Genomic DNA, 22,284 nt, shown 5'->3' on the forward strand with positions numbered 1-22,284 from the left:
GGAAATCTTCGGGGAACTGAGTCCTCGGGGGCTGCCACGTGCAGCCCCGAGCACTCTCTCCCGAGCACTTCCTTCCCGGTACTTGGACTCCGCGGATCATCGGGGAACTGGGGTGCTCGGGAACCAGAGGCGGCGGCCCCGAGCACCTTCTCCCGGGACTTAGCCTCTTCTTATCTCGCAGGGCGGACCTCGCGGGATGGTGACGCGTGACGAATTGCCGGCCCGGTCTCGGGACTCAGGGACCCCTGGTTCCTGATACACCGACAGTACCCTTATGACAGCAATGGCGGCGGATGCAAATAATCAGATCATTCCTCTCACATTTGCAATGGTTGAGAGTGAAAACAATGAAAGTTGGCTGTGGTTCCTCACCTTGGTAAGGACACGTGTCGTGGGAAATAGGGAACGAGTTTGCGTCATCTCAGACCGCAACAAGGGTCTTCTGCATGCGTTAGACGTGCTGCATGATAGCACAAACTGCTCCATTGCATGGCCTGATGTGGAGAGAAGATGGTGCATGCGACACTTGGGCGCGAACCTGTACACAAGGTACCGCAGCAAGTCGCTTGTAAAGAGATTCAAAGGGCTATGTCTTCAGAACCAGCAGGCGAAGTTCAACAAGATATGGAGAGAGTTAAATGAGACCACTCGCAAGATGATGGCAGACCAGCAAGCAGGGGAGGATCAACTGCGGGCGCAAATGGTTGGGGGCCAAACTATCGTTTGTCGTTCACGTGGTACATTTAGCCAGTGGATAGCGGGGAAGCCGGCGGAGCATTGGGCCCTTATCCATGACACTCATGGTGCCAGGTTAGCGCATAGAATTGTAATGATCATATTGTACTGATTCTTATGCAAATAGCCATTCTAAAATTATTGTATCCCATGTTAGGTACTCCATCATGACAACGAACATAGCGGAGGCGTTCAACAATGTCCTAAAGGGAGTACGGGGCCTCCCGTTGTGTGCCATTATTGAGCTCACATTCTACAGAACGGCGGACTACTTTCGAGACCGTGGTAATGCTGCTATGAAGTGCAGCACACGGTTTGCACCTAAGGTGGAGCAAATCATATCAAGAAGGAGGAGCAAGGCACACTTTCATCGGTCGAGGATCTACGACTTGGCCAACAATGACTTTGATAAAGTTATTATGTTCTTTAGGCGTATCGTACATGATAATGTTTGTTGTTGTTCGCTCTTTATGTGTAACCTCTGTACCAGGTTCCAAGCTACTTATGCTTTACAACTACTATTGTTTCCTCTGTACTGAGAATTTCTTAAATTAACAATACAGTGAATAAGACATAATAGGGATGACCTCGACATTAAAATCAATAATACATGTGTCATGACAAATTGTCCTGGCTACTCAACGGCGACGATGCCTCACACAATCTCCAGGCGTGTAAGCGTCTGGCGGGTGTGTGGCTCTCATCCCAGCAGCCTGCGCAGGCCCCTGCCTTGCGTGCCCTTGGTCGTCTTCATCATCATCTGCCTGCCCTGTGGGAACCCCACCGAACGTGTATCCCGCCCCGCTTACTCGGCTCTACATGTACCATGCCGAAGGATCCTCGTGCGGAAGTGTGGACAGCCCTAGAACGTGCTCCGATGGAGTCCAGTGTGCCGAAGGCTCGCCATGCTGGTACCAATGTGAACTTCCAGGTTCATTGAGATCATGGGAGGACTGTCCGCTGAGTAGATCAGTGAAGGTGGCGGTTGCATGCATTGCAGCACCCCAGTCAAAAGCATTAGGGTCGCTCTAGCAAGGGGTCTGCTGCGTGTAGTCAATGACGTCCTCCTGATGAGTAGATGCTGCAGCCGGAGGTGTCATCGTAGCCGGAGGTGCTAGTGAACCCAGCGTAACCTGCTCGGGCGCAGAAGGCTGCGTGCACTCCTCGGCCTCAGCACCGGAACATGAGACATGACGCGCCGAAACTGAAGATGTATGTCGTGATTCTGACCGGACGGGTTCCTCACGAGCACTGGATGACCGCCTGCTGTGGGAGGACCGCCTGCTGTGGGAGGCACGAGACGGGTCCATGGCATGTTGGTCGTACCCCCTCCATTGCGGGGCACACCCACCTAGACCACGTATAGCATTTAGGAAGCGGGATCCTCTTGTCCTCATGTACTCCCGGAGAGGGTTACGATCCCTCTGCGATGATGACCTGCTTGGTTCCTCAAAAGGTTGATCCGCTTGCGTATGCATCTCATACGCCTCTTCAGTCTGTATAAGATGAGGGACATGTCAGTAATACAGAGATTTTCCAAAGAAAACCAATATAAGTAACGCATCACTTACCACAAAATGAAGTAGGCGGGCACGATCCTCGGGGAAGGGTCTGGGGCCCGGCTGTACAGGTCCGCTGAGTAAGGTGGCACGCGTGCGCGGACGGTACCAAGCAAGGTAGTCCCAGTACGTGGCCTCGTCATATTGTCCAGCAGTAATGATGACATCCACCGCAGCTGATTCTGTCCACCTCCGTATGTACTCGGCATTCTTGGATGCCCAGTCCTGCGTGCCTCTGCCCCCCTTTGAGCTCCACCTCCGAGCAGGACGTATAAGTACACCTCATAGTGTTGCATAAGTGTATTCTCGTCCGCATCCAGTGGGCATGGACCGAACTGTGTCAGCCCATGAACCCAGTTCATGGAGAGGCCAGCATCCTTCCCGTCGTATTGCACACCAAACCTATAAGATGCAGATGGTCAATAACGCTTTAATAGCACTGTAATATTTTAAGTGCATTACATAACAAATAATTACCTATCTGCAACATAACCCTTCCACTGCTCCCTTGCGGGTCGCGAAACTATTAATGGGGCACCCCTGATTGGCAGCCCGGTCAGCATGGCCACGTCCCGCAGTGTTACTGCCATCTCACCAAAAGGAAAGTGGAAAGTGTGCGTCTCAGGACGCCAGCGGTCGACGAGACCTGTGAGCAGTGCCTCATCAATTGCCGGGAGAGGTGTCCTACCACCGACCTCCATGGGAGCTCCGGCCATCATGAGAGCGAAAGGTAGTAGTCCCGCCCGTGCGAGTGGCTCGTGGAATCGAGGGTCCAACTCCTTAATCTTGTGCACACTCCGGGCTCGTAACGGACCCAACTGCATGAGTTATCCAATACATGTACAGCATTAGTTCAAAATTCTCGTAGCAATGAAATAGCACATATAAACGTGGTACCTGTTGTCCCGTGAATATCATCCTTCCCCTATGGTTCTCGTCGTACCGCTGCTGAAGAAGCTCGGGAAGACCACCATGAGCCATGATAATGATTTAAGGCTTCATGGTTCAACAAATAGATGAACAACAAATTAGAATAATCTAAGTACTCTAATTAAATAAAGTAAGTACTCTTATTAAATAATCTAAGTAATATAATAACGTAATTAAATAATCTAATTTGTATAATCTCAGTACTCTAATTAAATAAACTAAGTACCCTAATTAAATAATCTAAGTAATAACGTAATTAAATAACCTAATGAGAATAATCTAAGTACTCTAATTAAATAAAGTAAGTACTCTAATTAAATAAACTAATAACGTAATTAAATAATCTAATTTGTATAACCTAAGTACTCTAATTAAATAAACTAAGTACTCGGGCCGTGCCAAACATCACGGGTTGCCAAAATCATGCATGCATCCGGCCACGGGTTGCAAAAAATAGTGAAAATGATTGATGTGACGCGAAAATGATTGATGGGACGCGAGAAAAAGGGGATGGGATGGGTGGCCGGCTGTATTCGGCAACTGAGGTGCCGAATACGGCCCACAGTGCCGTATTCGGCACCTCAGTTGCCGAATACGGTGGGCCCGGGGTGCTTTCGGATTTTCAGTTACCGAAATCCAAATTTCGGAATTTGAGGTACCGAATACGAGTGCTAGATTTGCAAATACGTCGACATGTTGTCTAATTTCGCAAATACGGTCGCGTATGTTGTTTAAATTTCCAAATTTGCCCCGAGACGAGGCAAGCGCGATCCGAGCGACACGTGAGTACGTGACCTTGCCCAGCCAGGCAAGGCAAGTGTGGGCAAAGGTTCCAAACGGACCCTACGTGTCCCATTTATAGGGATGGACATCTATCGATCTATTGATCAACTCTGGTTACTATTGCCGATCCAAAGGAATGGTTGTTTTCATGACGAAGAACCTCGAGGACAAAGACTTCACCATGTTGATAGTAACCTACTGAGTGATTTGGCACACCTGGAGGAAGGCAATCAATGAAGAAGTGTTTCAGAGTCCATTGTCGACCTTTGACTTCATTAGGAGCTACATAGAAGAGCTGGAGATGATTAAACCAAAACAAAAATCAGTTGATAGTAGGGTGCAGAGCAAAAGACTTTACCCTCGCTGGATCCCGCCACAAGACAATCACATGAAGATTAATGGTAATGATCCGAAAGGATTCAACTGTTATGGTTGGGTAGGATTTGTTAGGATTATGATCCAATGTTTTCATCTTATCTCTGGGAGGTTTCTTACTCTTAAATATATATAATCCACCCTAGAAGCTCAAGCAAGACATTAACCACATCCATTCCAATTTCTTCCTTCTTTCATTGATGATGTAGTCTCTCAAGCAGGAAAGAAATATTAGTATTGTTTGAAGAGATGGAATAGGAAAGTCCGTCGATGTTAGTGCTTTGATCTAAAATGAGTTAACCGATCCAACCATTTTGGAAGCTCTAGCATGTAACGAAGCGCTTTGCCTTGCAACTGATATCAATGCGACGAAGCTATATGCTTGGCCTCGAACTACCTAGAAGTGGTGAAGAGTTTGAAGGAATGCAATAGATGCAAGTTCTCGGTGGTGATCACTGAAATAGGGGCCTGAGGGCGCCGGTTGGAAAAACTAGACATACACCAGAAAAATGGGAGGCGGATGTAGATGCTCTTAGCAAAGTTTGCATGTCCTCTTGATGGAGGCCGCCATGTTTGGCTCCTCAAACTAAAAGTTAGATCTATCTAGTTAGGTAATTAAATTAAACTAGAGCGAATCAGTGAATACTCATGGATGATCCATGCTCACTCCTACCCACTTCATTTTTTTCCTTCATTTCTTTTTCTTTTTTGAGGATAGCCCTACTTTCCACTCAAAAAACAAAAAAGATTAATCAGTACATTATTTATGTAAAAAGAGCATGTTAATAAATTTCATTTTATAGTTTCGTATAAAATTTTCATGGTGGATTTCTATGAGTCGTTTTTTTCTCTTTTTTATTTTTTGTTGTGAAATGTCTTTTGCTTCAAGATGTCAACACAAATGATTCTCCCTTGAATATAAAAGCATGAACTGTAAGACGTATACAGTATGAATTTGCTCGCTGAGTGCTGCCGCAGCTGGTTAACCCCCTTTGTCAGACACCGTTTTGACCATTGAGGCCTAGTAGTTAACTGCATCTCAGTTTTTTGTTAATACATGTTCATGAAAATTTATCTTGTGCTTAATTACTTAGCAATCTATATTTTATAAGTAGAAAAGTTGTTAATACATTGGAACACGGTTTACTGATTATTGAGCTCCATGCTAAGTAATTAGGAGTCTGACTCATGCCTCATGCATCATACAGAAGCTAATCTCTTCTACTGTCAATTCTCATTCAGAGGACAAACCGCGTCAAGGTTAGGGTACTGCTAACTCAAACCTAAATCCCCTCGTTTGTATGATCATTCTGGATCGGGTTTCTCTAAAGTTACGAAGGCACGTCACAATATTCCTCGTGCCATTCGTCGTCTCCTCATTTCAACATGACATGTATGGATTGTACTCAAGAAAAAATATAAAGTCGTCTATTCAAAACACACCGGCCGTAGAAAAAAAGAGGCCCAGTTTATAGCCCACTCGTGCATTTTTAGCCTATCTACCATCCGAATTTTGGGTCGTTAGATCTCTGATCCATCTCTCATCCAACGGCTCCCCTTCTTTCTTCCTCCTCCAGCCTTCGTAATTGTTACATGCCCCAATGACGATGCCCACCCAATGTGTCGTCACCCCCACCCCACCCTCTGCTAGGCTAACCTTTCTTCGATAGGGCTGTTGTCAAGTCAATCCACCCGACCTTGCCAACTATAGTTGTCGGTGTATCAGGAATCGGGGGTCCCTGAGTACCCGAGGCCAGGCCAGCCGTCCGCCACGTGTCACCATCCTGCGAGGTCCCTCCCGCGGGATGAGGAAAATCTAAGTTCCGGGAGAAGGTGCTCGGGGCCACAGCCTCTGGTCCCCGAGCACCCCAGTTCCCCGATGACCCGCAGAGTCCAAGTACCGGGAAGAAAGTGTTCGGGGAGGTGCCCACTCGCCCCCGAGTACCCTAGTCCCCCGATGGTCAGAAGAGCTAAGTACCGGGAGAGAGCGCTCGGGGGGCTGCGTGCGGCAGCCCCCGAGCGCCCGGTTCCCCGAGGGTCAGTACAAAGGTGCTCGGAAGAGAGTGCTCGGGGCTGCACGTGGCAGCCCCCAAGCACTCGGTTCCCCGAAGGTTCGTGCAAAGGTGCTCGGGAGAGAGTGCTCGGGGCTGCACGTGGCAGCCCCCGAGCACTCGGTTCCCCGAAGGTTCGTGCAAAAAGTGCTTGGGAGAAGGTGCTGGGGGTTGCACGTGGCAGCCCCCGAGCACTCGGTTCCCCGAAGGTTCGTGCAAAAAGTGCTCGGGAGAAGGTGCTGGGGGTTGCACGTGGCAGCCCCCGAGCACTCGGTTCCCCGAAGGTTCGTGCAAAAAGTGCTCGGGAGAAGGTGCTGGGGGTTGCACGTGGCAGCCCCCGAGCACTCGGTTCCCCGAAGGTTCGTGCGAGAGCACCCGGTGCCCCGACGACCCAGAAGGGCCCCCGAGGGGCCCGCTGACGAGGTGTCAACCAGTCAGAGGTCCAAGGCCACATTTAATGGGCATGCGCGGCCTGACATCCTGACATCTCCAACTGCTCCCGCCGCAGTGTCAGTCCCTGCCATGCTTTGGCAGAGAGGCGTGGGGCCATTAATTGCACGGGTCCCGTCCCATACCATCCGGTGTATCTCGGGATAACGTTGCCAGGATCAAAGCGTTCCGCCTGCCACCCTGCCCTGGCAGAAGAACAAGACAGGGTGGACGCGCCGGGTGCCTCTGTGGCTGCTCGGTGGGCCCTCTCAGCGGCGCCCGGCGCCAGGGCGTCCACAGTGACGGGTGGACGGACGCGCGCCGCGTTTTTCCACCGCCCCTGTCACTTCGCCCAGAGGAATGGTGACGCCTTTCTCAGTCGTGGCGTCTTGGAACTTGCGCCCCTTCTTTCCCGTTTGGGGTATGTCGTGGCCGACGAGTGCATAAAAGGATGGGCATACAGAAAGAAGAGAAGATCGGACCAAGAGACCGGATTGACGTGAAGCATCGGAGGAGAGAACAAGCCCAAGCAATCGACCGTGCCACACTTAGACGAAGAACACTGCAAGCAAGCCTGAGCAGAGCTAGAACAAGGGAGCCTCAAGCTCTTAGTTAGACAATATAGTCTTGTAACCAGACATATCCCTGAGGGATCCCCCCAGGGAAGGATATTGCATCCACACAGGAGTAGGGTATTACGCCCCCGTGCGGCCCGAACCTGTCTAAACTCCGGTGCATTTACTTCCCCTGCACTGGGTCGATCATCCCCCACCACCGGCCGTTGCATTTATTTCCACTTCCATTTATTTCTCCGACGAACATATTCAGGATCACCCCCCCGGCCGAATCTCTAAAAATAGGTCTCTCGGAATCCCTGCGACAGGAGTTCACCCTCCGACAATAGTCCCGCCCAAACTGCTGTCACCGTCGGACCAGTCTTCCCTCTAAATTCAGGGATTAGATGAGCCTCGCCGGAGCCCGAACTCCGAAACCTCAAATCCCTAACTCTAACCTCGCCGGAGTAAAAAATGAGGGTCGGAGTTGACCGGAACTGGAGAAGATTGAGTCGGATCTCACCGGAGTTGAAGAAAAAGGTAAAGAGGGAGAGAGAGAAAAAGGTAAAGAGAGAGGAGAAACACCGTGGCACACTTTAGCTTTCCTGAAAAAAATACTTGGCAGAACCCGAAGGTTGCTTCATATCATCATATGGGCACATCTCTCGCTATTCCCGTCAGAATAAAGAAAGGCTTGTGTCCACTAGCTTTAGGACAACGTGCGAACCAGGAGCCTTAATTACGCCAGTTGCCGGCTTTCAATAATCAATATTGCCGGCCGGAAGCAAAGAACATATTTTATACAGAAGAATCCAAAGATAGCTTATCGTCGCACGCAATGAATAATAGAGGCTTGGGAGCCAACTATATATATACATTGCATGCATGCTGTTATTGTCCACGATCGAGACGAACTCCACGCCATAGCACATATAAACAGTAGTAGTGTGATGGAGTCAAGCAGCGACTCGGGGCGGCCTGCTTCCAACCTTGAGAAGGAGGCAAACGAGGGCGTGCAAGACCTCGCCTCGGTCAGGCGTCCCAGCCTGCTCATGGCAGCAAGCTCCGGCAAGTGGCAGGAGCTGCGAGAGGAGATCCTGGGCAAGGAGAAAGGAGCGGCGGTGTCGGTATCGCTGAAGCCTCGTCAAGTCGTCATCGACTTGGCCAGCGGCGAGCAGGACGACGACTCCGCGCTGGAAGTCATCACGGAGGAGGCGGACTCCGCGCTCCACGTGGTGGCAGCCGCGGGGGATAGCCCGAGCTACCTGAAGAGCGCGAGGCTGATCTACGGCAAGGCCAGGCACCTGCTGGCCACGCGCAATGGCAAGGGAGACACGCCGCTGCACTGCGCCGCCCGGGCCGGGAACACCAAGATGGTCGCCTACCTCATCGAGCTCGCCGAAGGCGAGGACAACGGCGGCGGCCGTGAGAAGGTGAGGGCTTTCCTGAGGACGCAGAACATGCGCGGGGAGACGGCCTTGCACGAGGCCGTCCGCTTCGGCAACATGGACATGGTTCAAGCACTGGTGAAAAGCGACAAGGAGCTCGCCCGTGTGGTTGCAAAAGATGGCACTTCGCCGCTGTACCTCGCCAGCTCGTTGGGCCATCACAAAATTGCTGACGAGCTGCACAACGCCGACGACGAGCTGTCCTACTCGGGCCCCGATGAGCAAAATGCCTTGCATGCTGCTGCTCTCGACGACAAAAGTGAAGTACTCTTGTTTCTTAATTTAGATATAAGTACATTAGAAAATTTTGACTAATAGTATCTATAAAATAAATTATTTTAAATAGGAAAGTTATATATTATGGTAGTTTTTTCACGATAAATCTAGTAACATTAAACTTATGCTGTCAATCTTTATGTTTTTTTTGCTATTGGTGGTCAAAACTAAAAGGGTTTGACTTAGACACATCTAAATGAACTTATATGTGAGATTGGAGGGAGTATATATACTTCTGCTATATCTGTACTATACATTTAGCTTACTGTTCTATTCCCATTACATTATCTGTGTTCTGAATTTTCTTTTTGCATCTGCGTTCTGATTATAACACAACCTATCTGCTTTAATTGGCATAGAAAAATTAATATTTTATGGTAAAAATAAATTTATGCGTTGTTTGACAAGTTCTATGTGACTTTCAACAACATAGAATGTCCGGTGCTCTAGTAGGCACCCACACATTTATGTCTTTTGGATATTTCATTTTATATTTTGTGTATATTTGAATAGGACACTTTAACTTAGTTCCTTTTTATATTTAGATACCACATTAATCATTTATAAATTGTATTCCTAGATGTTTCTTAAGTTTATACAAATTCTATCTCAAATAAATGGTGTGTAATTCTTTGAATATTAAATATAAGCTCTACGTTTTATTTTGTAGTAAAATTTTGCATTTTTTCATCTAAAAGTTTATAATCAGATAGTACGTACTAATTGGGTCTCCTTTTTTCCTCCAATAAAGAACATGAGGTCTTACATTTTTCGTCCTGACTAATACGATATTTGTAATAAATTTTATTGGCACTGTATGATTTATGAATGAGTATGGCACAAAAACATCATGGGAAAACAGCCATTTTATTCGTCATTTTTGGAGTTAGTTATGCTTTTGACCTGAAAGATTGGTAGAGGCCCCTTCGACATAAGGACTAAATTTTGTGTATTGTCTTCTACTATTTTGAAATGAAATTTTGAGTATTATTCATCTGTAGAAGTGTAAGACAGTAAAAACTATATTTATTTATTTCTCATTTGTTTCATGAATTTTTAAAAAATATATTTTCATGAAGAAATTTCAAAAGGTCGACCTCGCGTATCCCATGTGAAATAATATTTTTTTTTACTAAAGCAACTGGAGTAGAAGGATCTTCAAAAGGTTTGAGCAAGTTCATGGGTTTTTCTTTACTAATCACAATCATTGAAAAGTTTTGCTGAATGTAGTGCGGTACAATTTTACTCTTCCTTTGTGTAACACGATTAATTGCAACCGCAGAAATGACGAAGTTACTGCTGAAGTGGAACAAGGCCCTTGTCAAACAAAGAGACATCCATGGAAGTACACCACTGCACTTCGCTGCGTCCGCAGCAGACCCCAGCCTCCAATTTACACTCTTCGTTTTCACTGCGAGCAAATTCGAGCGTTACTCCTTCTTCTCCTACTTTTTACCTCAGAAATGCTTAACCAAATTCTACGAGTGCATGAATCTTCCACTGGCCCAGCTGCTCAAAGTCGATCCATCTTCAGCCTTCCAGCCGGACGTTCACGGGTCGTTTCCGGTGCACGTCGCTGCGTCGGCGGACAGCATGGTGGCCATCATTATCCTGCTCACAAAATACCCTGGCTGCGCCGGATTGCGCGACGCCAAGGGGCGGACCTTCCTCCATGTCGCGGTGGAGAAGAAGAGGCTCCACGTCGTGGAATTTGTGTGCAATTGCTGGCGATCTTACAAGTCGGTAGTGAACGTACAGGACAAGAATGGGAACACCGCCTTGCACCTAGCTATCATTGCTGGGGACGTGGACATATTCAGATGCCTCGTCAGGAACAGCGACGTCCACATAAATTTGCAGAACAACGAGGGGAAAACTCCCATGGATCTCGCTCAGGGGAAAGTTCAATCTGGATTTTACTTCGGAATGGTAAAAACACACACTCTGCTGTTGTTTTTCCATATCTTAACGCGTTAGTTTCGTACGAATTATGAAGTTTTCTGTTTTGTGTGCTTGCTAATTCTTGCATCCAGACTGCACATCGTCGGATAGTCGGCATGCTAACCTTCGCAAATGGTCTGACTGCCAACCGCCGGCGCGATCAGATAACGGAGTACAACCAGAGTCTGACCCCAGAAGATGAGAAGACGGAATCAACCAAGATCACGGAGTTCGCGCAGATCGTGGGCATCGGCTCCGTGCTCGTCGCGACGGCGACGTTCGCGGCAGCCTTCGCCATTCCCGGGGGCGTCGGGGGACCTTCCGGGACGCCGGTGCTCGCCGGGCTGTACGCCTTCGACGGGTTCGTGATCTCCAACACGCTGGCTTTCATGTGCTCCACGCTAGCCACCTTCAGCCTCGTCTACTGCGGGGTCGCCGCGGTCGACATACAGAGCCGGCTCAAGCTGGTGTCCTTCGCCCTGGCGCTGCTGCTCTGCGCGGCGCGGACCTTCTGCGCCGCCTTCGCGTTCTCCCTGTACCTGCTGCTGAACAAAGTGGAGCGCGGGACCGCCATCGCATCCTGCGTGATGACATCGCTCGCGTTGCTCGACGGGCTCTGGTTTCTGCTCGCGAGCTTCAACGACACGACGGTCCTCGTGAACAGGAGAATCACTTGGACGGTGCTGAAATTGGGAACTGGGTTCCTAGCCAACATCACATATCTCTTCTGGCCGTACCTCGTAATCTTCGGTTACTTGTCGCTTAATAACCAGGCATACTCCTGATCCTATTGACTCAAGATATTTACGATGGGAGATCCGTATACATAAATAATTTTTTTTTGTGAAAGACGTATACATAAATATATTTGTGCAATTTCCTTGTACCAGTTTATGTAAGAGGGTTTTTTTTTGCGAGGAATTATTCGTAAGAGTTGACTGTGTTATTTTATCCTTCTCGATCCTCTGTATTGTAAGCACATGCGGTATTTCATCTATACAGCTACATATTACATGGGACTGCCTATTTGTAAAATGACCGATCTTTTCTTTACATTATGTCAAATATTGTTGCCATTTGATTTGTATATAAATTATATATTGCTGAATATATCTCTTGAAAAACTAGTTGGAATCACTACTACAGAAAATATTATCTGTGTCCCCTTTTCACTATCGGTTCGAAAATTTCTCACTACTGATTCTTAAAAAACCGACTGTAACCGACAGTGATACTTGATTATCACCACCGATTTCTGTCATAAACTAACAGTAATAATAATCGGTAATGATAACTCTATTATTGTCACTGCCGTTTATTCACTGTCGATTTCAAAACTGTCAGTGATATCGATTTCGAACCGACAATGATGACGTTTTCTGAGTAGTGAATGATGTATCTCTGTCTAGTATGTGGCCACCCGGAAATTCATGCCAGCAAATCTACACAAAGCCTCATCATAGGAGGTTCAAAAGGTTAATCGTAGATGGGTTTTGCATCTATGTGAATCAGCATCAGTAATAGTAACACTCCATGTTTTAGTCATTTTGGGAACTCATGAAAATCAGAATATTGTGAAATCTTTTATGAATTTTAGTCAAGCTTAAAACCTGAGAATCAATTATGAGCTAAGTATCTCAAATTCACTCCAAATTTGAATTGTAGATTGTTTTAGCCATTTTGGAAACTCATTTAAAATCAAAATATATATATTTTTAAATATGAATTTCAGGCAAACTAATTCCTAAGAATCAAGTGAGCTAAGTATATCAAATGCACTCCAAATTTGATTTTTTTTTTTACATAATTCAAGTCTTGCAAAAAAAATATTCATGCTGCAAAATTGGGATTCACCTGAACTTTATTGGATTTTCATTTGAAGAATCAAATTTGAATTTATTCATAATTCAAATCCCAAAACCTCTTAAGAATATTAAATCAACTAGTTAAATATCCATGCGTTACAATGGGAGAAAAAAATCACCAGATAATATAGTTGCAGATTTTGCCACTTATTTGCATCCCAAGAGAAGGTAGTTTATTTGCACCCAAGAGCGGCCACATGAATGCTCGTGTCGTTAATGAACCCGAGATGGCAGAGGCTGTAAAAGAGATTTAAAAAATCACAAATTTGTTCCACACAATTTCATCGTCTAATGCAAGATCAACACACTTATGTCTATGTCACTATATGAAAAAATATCATAAGTGACGGGTAATAATCATTATAGGTAACAGATCATGTACCTGTCAACCTGAACGTGTCACTGATAACTAGTTATAAGTAACGGATAAAAACTAGTCACCAAATAGGTAATTGGTTGACCCGTCACTAATCAAACTCATAAGTAACGGGTCGTAACTCTGACCCATCACTTATGACTTTGTGAACTTTTTCACGTTTTTAAAAACAAAAAAATCTAAAAAATATTTTTTGATCCGACCCGAGCCAGCACTCAAAATATTGTTTGAATTTGCAAAAAAAAGAAAGAAAGAAGAGAGACACTATTAAACTTTGTCGGGGATTAGTCTCTGGCAATGATTCCGGGGTGTATCTGTCGATGGGTGCGTAAACAATATTTACGATGTGTGTGTGTTTGTGATGAACTCAAGAACACAGGAGTTTAGGCCTTTCTAAGGATAGCAGCTCTACGTCCTGTGTATTTTGTTATTAGTGTTTGTGAATTGGTTACTGTCGGTGTATCAGGAATCAGGGGTCCCCGAATCACGAGGCCAGGCCAGTCATCCGCCACATGGCGCCATCCCGCGAGGTCTCTCTTGTGGGATGAGGAAAGGCCAAGTCCCGGGAGAAGGTGCTCGGGGCCACGGTCGGTAGCCCTCGAGTACCCCAGTACCCCGATGATCCACAGAATCCGAGTACCGGGAAGAAAATGCTCGGGGAGGTGCCCGGTCACCCCCGAGCACCCTAGTCCCCCGACGATCAAAAGAACTAAGTTCTGTGAGAGAGTGCTCGGGGCTGCGTGCGACAGCTCCCAAGTGCTCGGTTCCCCGAAGATCCGTACAAGAGTGCTCGGGAGAGAGTGCTCGGGGCTGCACGTGGCAGCCCCCGAGCACTCGGTTCCCCGAGGGTTCGTGCAAGAGTGCTCGGAGGTACTGTTCACCTCCCTGAGCACCGGGCACCCCGAGGACAAGGATGGGCATTCTTAGGAGAGAGTGCTCGGGGATGTGAGCAGTACCCCCGAGCACTCGGTACCCCGACGACTCAGAAAGGCCCCCGAGGGGCCTGCCGATGAGATGTCAACCAGCCAGAGGTCTGAGACCGCATTTAATGAGCGTGCGTGGCCTGACACCTCCAACTGCTCCCGCCGCGCTCAGCGTCAGTTCCTGCCACGTTTTGGCAGAGAGGCGTGGGGTCATTAATTGCACAGGTCCCGTCCCGTGCCATCCAGCTTATCTCGGGATAACGTCGTGAGGATCAAGACGTTCCGTCTGCCGCACTGCTGTGGCAGGGGAACATGACAGGGCGAGCACGCCGGGTTGCTCTGTGGCTGCCCGGTGGGCCCTCTCCACGGCGCCCGTTGCCAGGGCATTTATGGTGACGGGTGACCGGGCGTGCGACGTATTTTCCACCCCCGGTCACTTCACCCAGAAGAAATGATGACGCCCTTTCCATTTATGGTGTCTCGGAACTCGAGCCCCCTCCTTTCCGTTCGGGGCATATCGTGGCCGGTGAGTACTTAAAATAGCCGGCAACACAGAAGCAAAAAACGAGGGAGAACAACGGCGAAAGAGCCCCAACCCCACAACGAACCAGACCAACGACGAGAGACTGAGAGTAGACACGAAGAACACAGCGCAAGAGAGACACTGTGAGCAAGATTGAGCACAGTTCCAGCCGAAGAACAAGGAGCCTCAAGCTCTTAGTTAGGCCAACATTCTTGTAACCAGCAACATCCTTGAGGGACTTCCTCAGGACAGTTATAGCATCCATACAGGAGTAGGGTATTACGCCCCCGTGCGGCCCGAACCTGTCTAAATTCCGGTGCATTTACTTCTTCTTGCACTAGGTCAACACCCCCACCACCGGCCGTTGCATTCATTCCCATTTATTCCTCCGACGAACTTATTCAGGATCATCCCCCCAGCCGAATCTCTAATAAAGGGTCTCTCGGGATCCCTGCGACAGGAGTTAATCCTCCGACAGTTACCCATCCTCCACAACCTCCAAACCTTTACGCTCAAAGCCCATCATCTCCATCTCCACCTGTGTTCCCGCAGCCACCCCCAATGGCGTCGTGCACCAGTAAAGAGCTAGATTTTTCCAAGTCCAGATGCACTACGGTGAAGCTGAAGCAGAAGTACGATAACTGTTTGCCCCTTGCCGCCTTTCTTTTGTGTACCGCCCAGGGGAGGACGTGCCTGCTCCCTGTAAGGGGGAGATCATGGTGTTTACCTCTTTCTTTTTGGCCAGCCTCGTGCCATCCTTTTCTGAATTCTTCACCAACGTCATCTCCTTCTACAATATCTATCATCTCCACCTCAATCTCAATCCCATCATCATGTTGAGCGTCTTTTCTCACATGTACGAGAGCTTCATTGAGGTCAAGCCATGCCTCGATATCTTCAGGTATTTTTACACAGTCAGGTTGTAGATCGGGCCGGCCACCGGGAGCTACGGATTTCGCCTTCACGACGGCATCGCGGGCTCCTACCTTGGGATGGGCCTTAAATTGTCATGATCAGACTGGAGGGAAGAATAATTGTACCTCAAAACGGAGGATTCTTTGGACAATATTTGCGTGCCAAACAGACTAGCACAGGTCTTCGAGAGCTAGAGAACTCCCCCGTGACCACTCCAGAGCTATTGAGCCTCGCAACCCGGGTCAAGAATCTTGTGAACGCCAGGCTAACTGGATCAGATGTTGCCCGTAACTTCATCAAGTGCTAGTTGTGCCATTTACGGAAAAGAGCACATCTGGCATATATATACAGCGGGAGTGACAACATCACCAGGGAGAGCTCTTTAGGTAATATCGCAACCGTTTCCATGGCACTCTTTGTTTATTTGTGATGTGTCTTAAGTGTCCCTCTTGTGCGGATCTCTCTGATGAGGTCGTCGAGTCACGGGTCAAATTTCTCATGGTTGTAGCCCCGAGGAAGGATTGCCCCTCGCGAGACACTCTTCCATTGTGCGATCTCTCCCTGTCGGAGAGGGCTCAGATCAGATTGGTATACTTGGCCTTTTCTCAGAACTTCCATCTTCAAGCCTTCTCCTCAGTTAGGGTATCATAGTTTGCGTCGCTGCAGGGTCTTCCCGAGATCGATGTCTTGCGTCCGATAATTGATGAGACCACGGAGATCGCTCGGTAAATTGATCTTGCTGCTAGCATGCCTTCTCCGAAGCCCAGTGCCACTCCGGTCGGCCACCCATCTAGTAGCGATGTCGGCCCAGCTAGTCGAGGAGGTGACTAGGCTGCTTAGAGCCAGTAGCGATCGCGGGCGGTGGTTCTGTTAGTGGCGTCGGTCAGCAGAGGGTTGACCAGCATTGCCCTGACTAGACTCGCTCCGACCAGGCGTGCCCCGACCAGTCTCGCTCCAACCAGGCTAGGTGCGGTCAAGCTGCCACCGGCCAAGCGCCGATACAAGGGGGAATAGACTGGCGGAGGGCCAGTCTATCGCGGAGGCATCCAAACGTGCTCGCGGGACGCCGAGCACCGGCAACTCGACTGCTGAACTGTCCGCCCTGACCAGCCAACCCAGCGGCTTTACGAGGTCCAGGCTTGTGCTCAGCAATCTGCCACCACGGTAAGGTCTATGGCTAGGCATAGATACCTCGAGTTTCTTTCTTTTCCTGATTTCGTAAATCTGTTATCATCATGGTCGTAGAAGCCCTGAAATGACTGAACCTCCTCCCTGCTCCAAGCCCCCGACTATACCTATCGACAATGCCCACGACTAGCACAGGCTGGAAGTGGCACGACCAGAACTAGCCGGCCCACCTGCTCACTCCGAACCCTTGACAACGCTTATTGAAGATTCCGTTGACCAGCGTATTCGGGAAGTGGTGGCCAAGTGCGAGCTGGGATTTACAGTCAAGCGAGAGGACCTACAGTGTGATCTTTGAGGTGCGTTGGTCTTACCACTATTTAGCCATGCGTTAATCCTAGGCTAGCCAAACGAGACTCAACCAGCTGGCCCTTACAAGGTTCGTGACCTGTTTGCTTGGTCAGCTTGTCGGAAGGAGCTGCTCATAGTGTGGAGAGAACTGGAGCAGATGAACAGAGATAGCAACCAGCAACGAGAATATTTCTACGACCGCCTCAGTCGGGCTTTTACACCCTTTGACTCGCTGCTGCGGACCGCCAGCGTGCAAGTTCACCCCACTCTAGGAGACATCGTGCCTGATCACATTGACTGGTTTTTGGCAGCCTTCAATGAGGTGAATGGCCTTAAGGACTGAGCTTTTGGTGGCACATCCTCTCTTGTCTTGAAGCCCACTTTGGAGCGAATCCCCTTCTTTGTTCTTGATATTGATTGAGTTCAAGGGAGTCTGAGACTACCACGCCCAAAGCCTTCCCTAAACATGTGATAGAGAGCAGGTTCCCATTGGCTTCCTGAAGTTCCCTCTTCAGGAATTTTGTTTTAATTATTCTTGTATATTACTTTTTTATCCCTTCTTTTATTTCTTGCCGCCACTTTAACAGGTGTCGCTGTAATGAGAGAAAGAGCTGGGTTTCTAACAAACACGGAAATGTTTTCTAAATAAATTGTAAATGTGTCTAAAGGCATTTGTTGCCTTCTAATATTTTTTTTAAAAAAAATACATGTTGGCACTTGGAGCGCCTACGCCCTACAGGCTTGTCGGCAATCCGTCTACCGATAGGGTTGTCGGCTAGCAAGAAGATACCAACAGCCCCTATCCCCACGAGATAGGGGGCCTGTCAGCACACCGAGTGCCGATGCATGTGCCGACAGGGTCTCGGCACACTGCCATGTGTGTGTCACATGGGATGTAGGCACCTATATCAAAAAAAAAATTCAAATTTGAATAATATATTTACAAGATTTCAATAAAATAATATTGTTTTAAAAAATCAAAGTCTGCGAGGGATGACTAACATGCTTTCGAGGCTTATGTAGTTAAGTAGCTTATTTGCCTGATAAGTTGACTCGTAAGGTAAGTCTAATCTAGGGCTAGGCAATGCTGGGATATAGGCCGTTGAGCTGCGCCTCTGTGCCACCAGCCTAAAGTCACAAGCACAATTGCTTTATTGGTGCTAAGACATGATATGTTGGAAGTGCTATGTGTGTGCACTCTTCCAAGTAGCCAGATGGGCATGTTCTTCCTAGATATTTCCTTAAAAGGCTTATTTTATCTTTAAAAATATAGTTGTATGATGCACACGATTGTCTTTTGTTAGGCATTAGGTAACTTATAGTTCAGATCATCTTTTGTTCTTTCATATATTTACCATTTTGATGGTTATAAGGGTATCCTATTTTGAGGTGTAGTGCTTTTTCCCCTATGCTGCCTATTGGTACTAGTAGAGTAGGATTGGCCTATAATACAGAATATATCCAGTAGTTGTAACCTTTTGTTCAAAACTCAAATCTACAATTAAAGCAGAAACAAGAGATGTGTGCATTATATGCACCACAAGCAATCGATCCGGATCATTCAATACGACAGTATAAACACGATACGAAGGCAAACCTATGAAAATACCCCTTTAGAAAAGAAAAATAGACACGGTATCATTTTATTTTATCGCATTGGAAAAGATTATCCATATCCTATGTAACTAACCCTTCTAGCGGATTTTGTATCAGAAAGCGTAAATATTTATTTCATTCCATTAAAAATAAGAAGCCAATTCTGTTTGTAAGAAGAAAGAGAAGTGGATCTATTCTATACTTGATAAGTGCCAATATGCAATGGGTAGCTTGGGCTATTTGGAAAAACGAAGAATAGATCCCTAATCCCTCTTTGTTTATCATTCGAATCATAGATTCTTTTTTCTTTATTCAATCTGTCTTACCTTCCTTATATGTATAATTTTGCAACCTATGTATTATTTCAATCTATGTATTAATAGAATCTATAGTATTCTTATAGAATAAGAAAAAAAATGAAGATAATAAACTATGGATTCTTTCTTTCTGTTCCATTCTTATGTTTCCATAGAATACATCTTAATTTTTTTTAGTATTACTCCTCATTAGACCGCATACACAAGTCATCATATTTTGTTCTATTCATTGGTACCGATCAATGCATTACATACGTGTTATCATTATCCTTAATTAAAGGGTATTCTGAAAGAGGAATTTCTTTCATTTTCTGGGACATACTTTGGCAATGTTCCATGTTCCAGAAGAAGCCTAGATGAGAATTAAGAACTCATAGATCATTGTTCAAAAAATCTGTGATTGGTAGCTCCTCGGCCGGCCGGGGGTAGGGATTAATCGTTAATTAGAGATTAACTAAATTAATCAGTTGACCATTAATTGGTTGGTATAAAATACTTATGTCAACATGTATAAGATGTTAAGATCTAATTTGTGATAAACACATATCAAAATATCTGATTGTAACTTTATAGGTATAAAGGATGTATAAATAAACTAAATAAAAGTTGATGAAAAATAGAAAACAAAAAGAAAAAACCAAAAAGGGGAAGGGATCTGGTTAGCCTAGCCCAACAGATCCCTTCCCTACTGCAGCCCAAAAGACCATTAGGGTTTAATTACTTACACACTGCTCCCCTCCCGACTGCCAAGTCCCGAGTCCGCTCCTCTGTCGTTGCCCGTCCGCGCTTGCTCCCCCTATCACCGCCCGCCTGCGCCTGCTCTCCCCCGGCGCCGCCCGTCGCCTACGCTTGCTCTCCCCCTCCTCGCCTTCCCCACCGTCGCCTGCGCTTGCCACCGCCCGCTGCCTGCGCCCGCTCTACCCCGTCGTCCTGCTCTACCCCGTCGCCACCTCCTCCTTTCCCCCGTTGGCCGATTTTAGAGCCGATTTCACCCTAATTTGCACATTGCCCTGTCAATCCGATTATTCGACCGATCGGCCGATTTTTTCATCACAGCTACAAATACGCACATAAAACAAAAAAGAACCCCAAACACACAAAACATTGTCATATTCTGCATTGCGCTGTAGCATGCTCTATTTTTGTTTGTTAGGGTGTCATTGACATTGTAAACTGTTCCTTATCTTTTCTTACTTTCCTTTGATGAACTATTTGTAATAAAGTGCCACTTTGATTGATCAGTTGTTTACTTGCATATACCTCGAACATGGCTTGATGTTTTCTTCCTCTGTTACAGAAAAGAGAGTTAACAAGAAGCAGCTAGGCTACGAGGATAAAGCGAGGCTCTCACTACAACGATCCTTCTTGTGATATGAGTGGCCGGTTCTCCATACACTCTGCTTTGAATCTTTGTGTCTGTATCCGAAACTGCAGATCATGGACGAGTCTTTGTTACTTTGCGTCGTGACATGTTTATGTTAGTGAAATGAATTCTCTGTTCTTGAATACATGAGCCGCTGTATGCCTGTATGGATGTTTCTGCTTGGCTCCCTACATGCTTCATTTTGGTTACTCAGAATTGAGGTCGCTTGCTCGTGTCCAGCCTCGTGTTGTTTTGTCAGAAGCATGAGCTCCTCGGAAGACCGGGCATGCGAATTGATGCATCTATCAAGTGCTTGTGTTGCAGCACGGCCTGACAGAAGCAGCAAATTTGCAAGACGTTTGGAGTTGATACCGTGAAACGGGGGGTGAAAAATGCCGAGGGCAAAGGGAAGAAAACGCAAAGCTTCTGCACGGTCTGCCATGGCGGGGACTTGCAGGGTGATCCGTGATCATCGGTCGATGCCTGACACCGGGGCCCACGCAACCACCTGCTGCCCCAGCGCTGCTGGCTGGCATCGAGAACTCGAGATCGTGGGCCCTAGCTTCTCCCCTCACGCTTGTCGGTATCCAAGTCCAGCTCTCTTGTCTGTTTCCTCCTCCTTCCGTTCTTTCAATTCAGGCGTTGCAGTGACGAGTTCACGCGCGCTGTTCGTGATCTCTTATATATGCCTAAACATGCTTTAATCCGTACTTACACGATCATGAGCTTCAGACTTATAGAGAACTGAATGAGATATCTCCTAGTTTCCCCCTAAAAAGGAGAGAGATTTCATAGTTGATAGAGAGATAAAAAAAAAACGAACTATTAGAGATAGTGCTAACTTTTAAATAAGAGACCTCACTATTCAAAATCTATACAAGTCGTGTTATTTATAATTTCTCGTACTCAGAGAGGTGATGAGATGAGACATACCTATACTAAAATACTAGCTCTTGAGATACACTTTCAAAGCTATTATAAGTATAGGTAGACCTCCTACTCTCACCTACAAGTTAGTAGTATCAGACTTGTCGCCTAGGTAGAAGGAGCAAGCTCAGCTCGGCAGAGAGCTGCACGGTTGTAACCTTGTATGATCGGAACCTAAGACGGCCATGCATGCATGCACACCATGCTGTGCCGTGCGCGGTGCGCCCGCTCGATCGTCCGGTCCACGTACGAATCCGCCGCCTTTGGTCCAACGAAAATGCTATGTATACGACTCAGTGTTGCTGCAGTATTCGGTGCTACAGGAAGACGCCCTACAGTACACTGTCGGAACGATCGGTCGGACGTCCGGATCGTACCTATATAGTTCTCTTGTCCAAGCCCTTTTCTCCTCTCGGCGAGCGAGCCTGCACTGTAGACTTGCACGCCGTGCGGTCTCAGGAGAGAGGTTGATGCCTTCTCCGCCGCTAGGCTTAGCTAGCTACCTGGTCCCCTCCCCTTTCGGTGCCACCCGGCCGCTGCGCGCTTGCATTGCATGCACCACGCAGCAGCGGCCCTGCAGGCGGGGCCAGCCTGCCTTACGTTTTCTTCTCCGAAAGGAAATTATATAAAATCTGATCTTATCAGATATCGACATGTGTCTTTCATCACTGGAAAACGCGCACACACAAACCTTTGAATCGAGGAGTCCTCTCTTCTTTTTGCTCGGAGCAAATGCCATGCCGCACGTACACCCGCGTGCTCCCACGCCTCGCAACCGAGAGACAGATTTTAAGCCACGGATGTCTCGTGTCTTTTGCAGCTTGCTGGTTCTTTTTCAGTTATCTTGCTTTCGCCGAGTTTTGCTCCGCTCTCTCGAGCAAATATTTCTTGCCGCGTTTGCACCTGAAATGGCAGCAAGGTG

At 47.3% G+C, this 22,284-nt stretch overlaps 1 protein-coding gene across 1 annotated transcript; it reads left to right on the forward strand.

Annotated features, from left to right (window-relative positions):
- Positions 1-8,330: 8,330 nt before the first annotated feature.
- LOC133884144 (uncharacterized) lies at positions 8,331-11,866 on the forward strand. Its single transcript, XM_062323505.1, has 3 exons — positions 8,331-9,123; positions 10,423-11,069; positions 11,174-11,866. The coding sequence occupies exons 1-3, from the start codon at positions 8,367-8,369 to the stop codon at positions 11,864-11,866; spliced, it is 2,097 nt and encodes a 698-aa protein (XP_062179489.1). The 5' UTR covers positions 8,331-8,366.
- Positions 11,867-22,284: the final 10,418 nt, after the last annotated feature.

This window comes from Phragmites australis, chromosome 11, assembly GCF_958298935.1.
Source record: "Phragmites australis chromosome 11, lpPhrAust1.1, whole genome shotgun sequence".
Taxonomy (NCBI): domain Eukaryota; kingdom Viridiplantae; phylum Streptophyta; class Magnoliopsida; order Poales; family Poaceae; genus Phragmites; species Phragmites australis.

Coding starts and splice junctions, on each gene's coding strand:
- LOC133884144 (XM_062323505.1), top strand. CDS start 8,367: ATGGAGTCAAGCAGCGACTCGGGGCGGCCTGCTTCCAACCTTGAGAAG. Junction 9,124..10,422: donor TGCTGCTCTCGACGACAAAA/GTGAAGTACTCT, acceptor TTGCAACCGCAG/AAATGACGAAGTTACTGCTG. Junction 11,070..11,173: donor CTGGATTTTACTTCGGAATG/GTAAAAACACAC, acceptor TCTTGCATCCAG/ACTGCACATCGTCGGATAGT.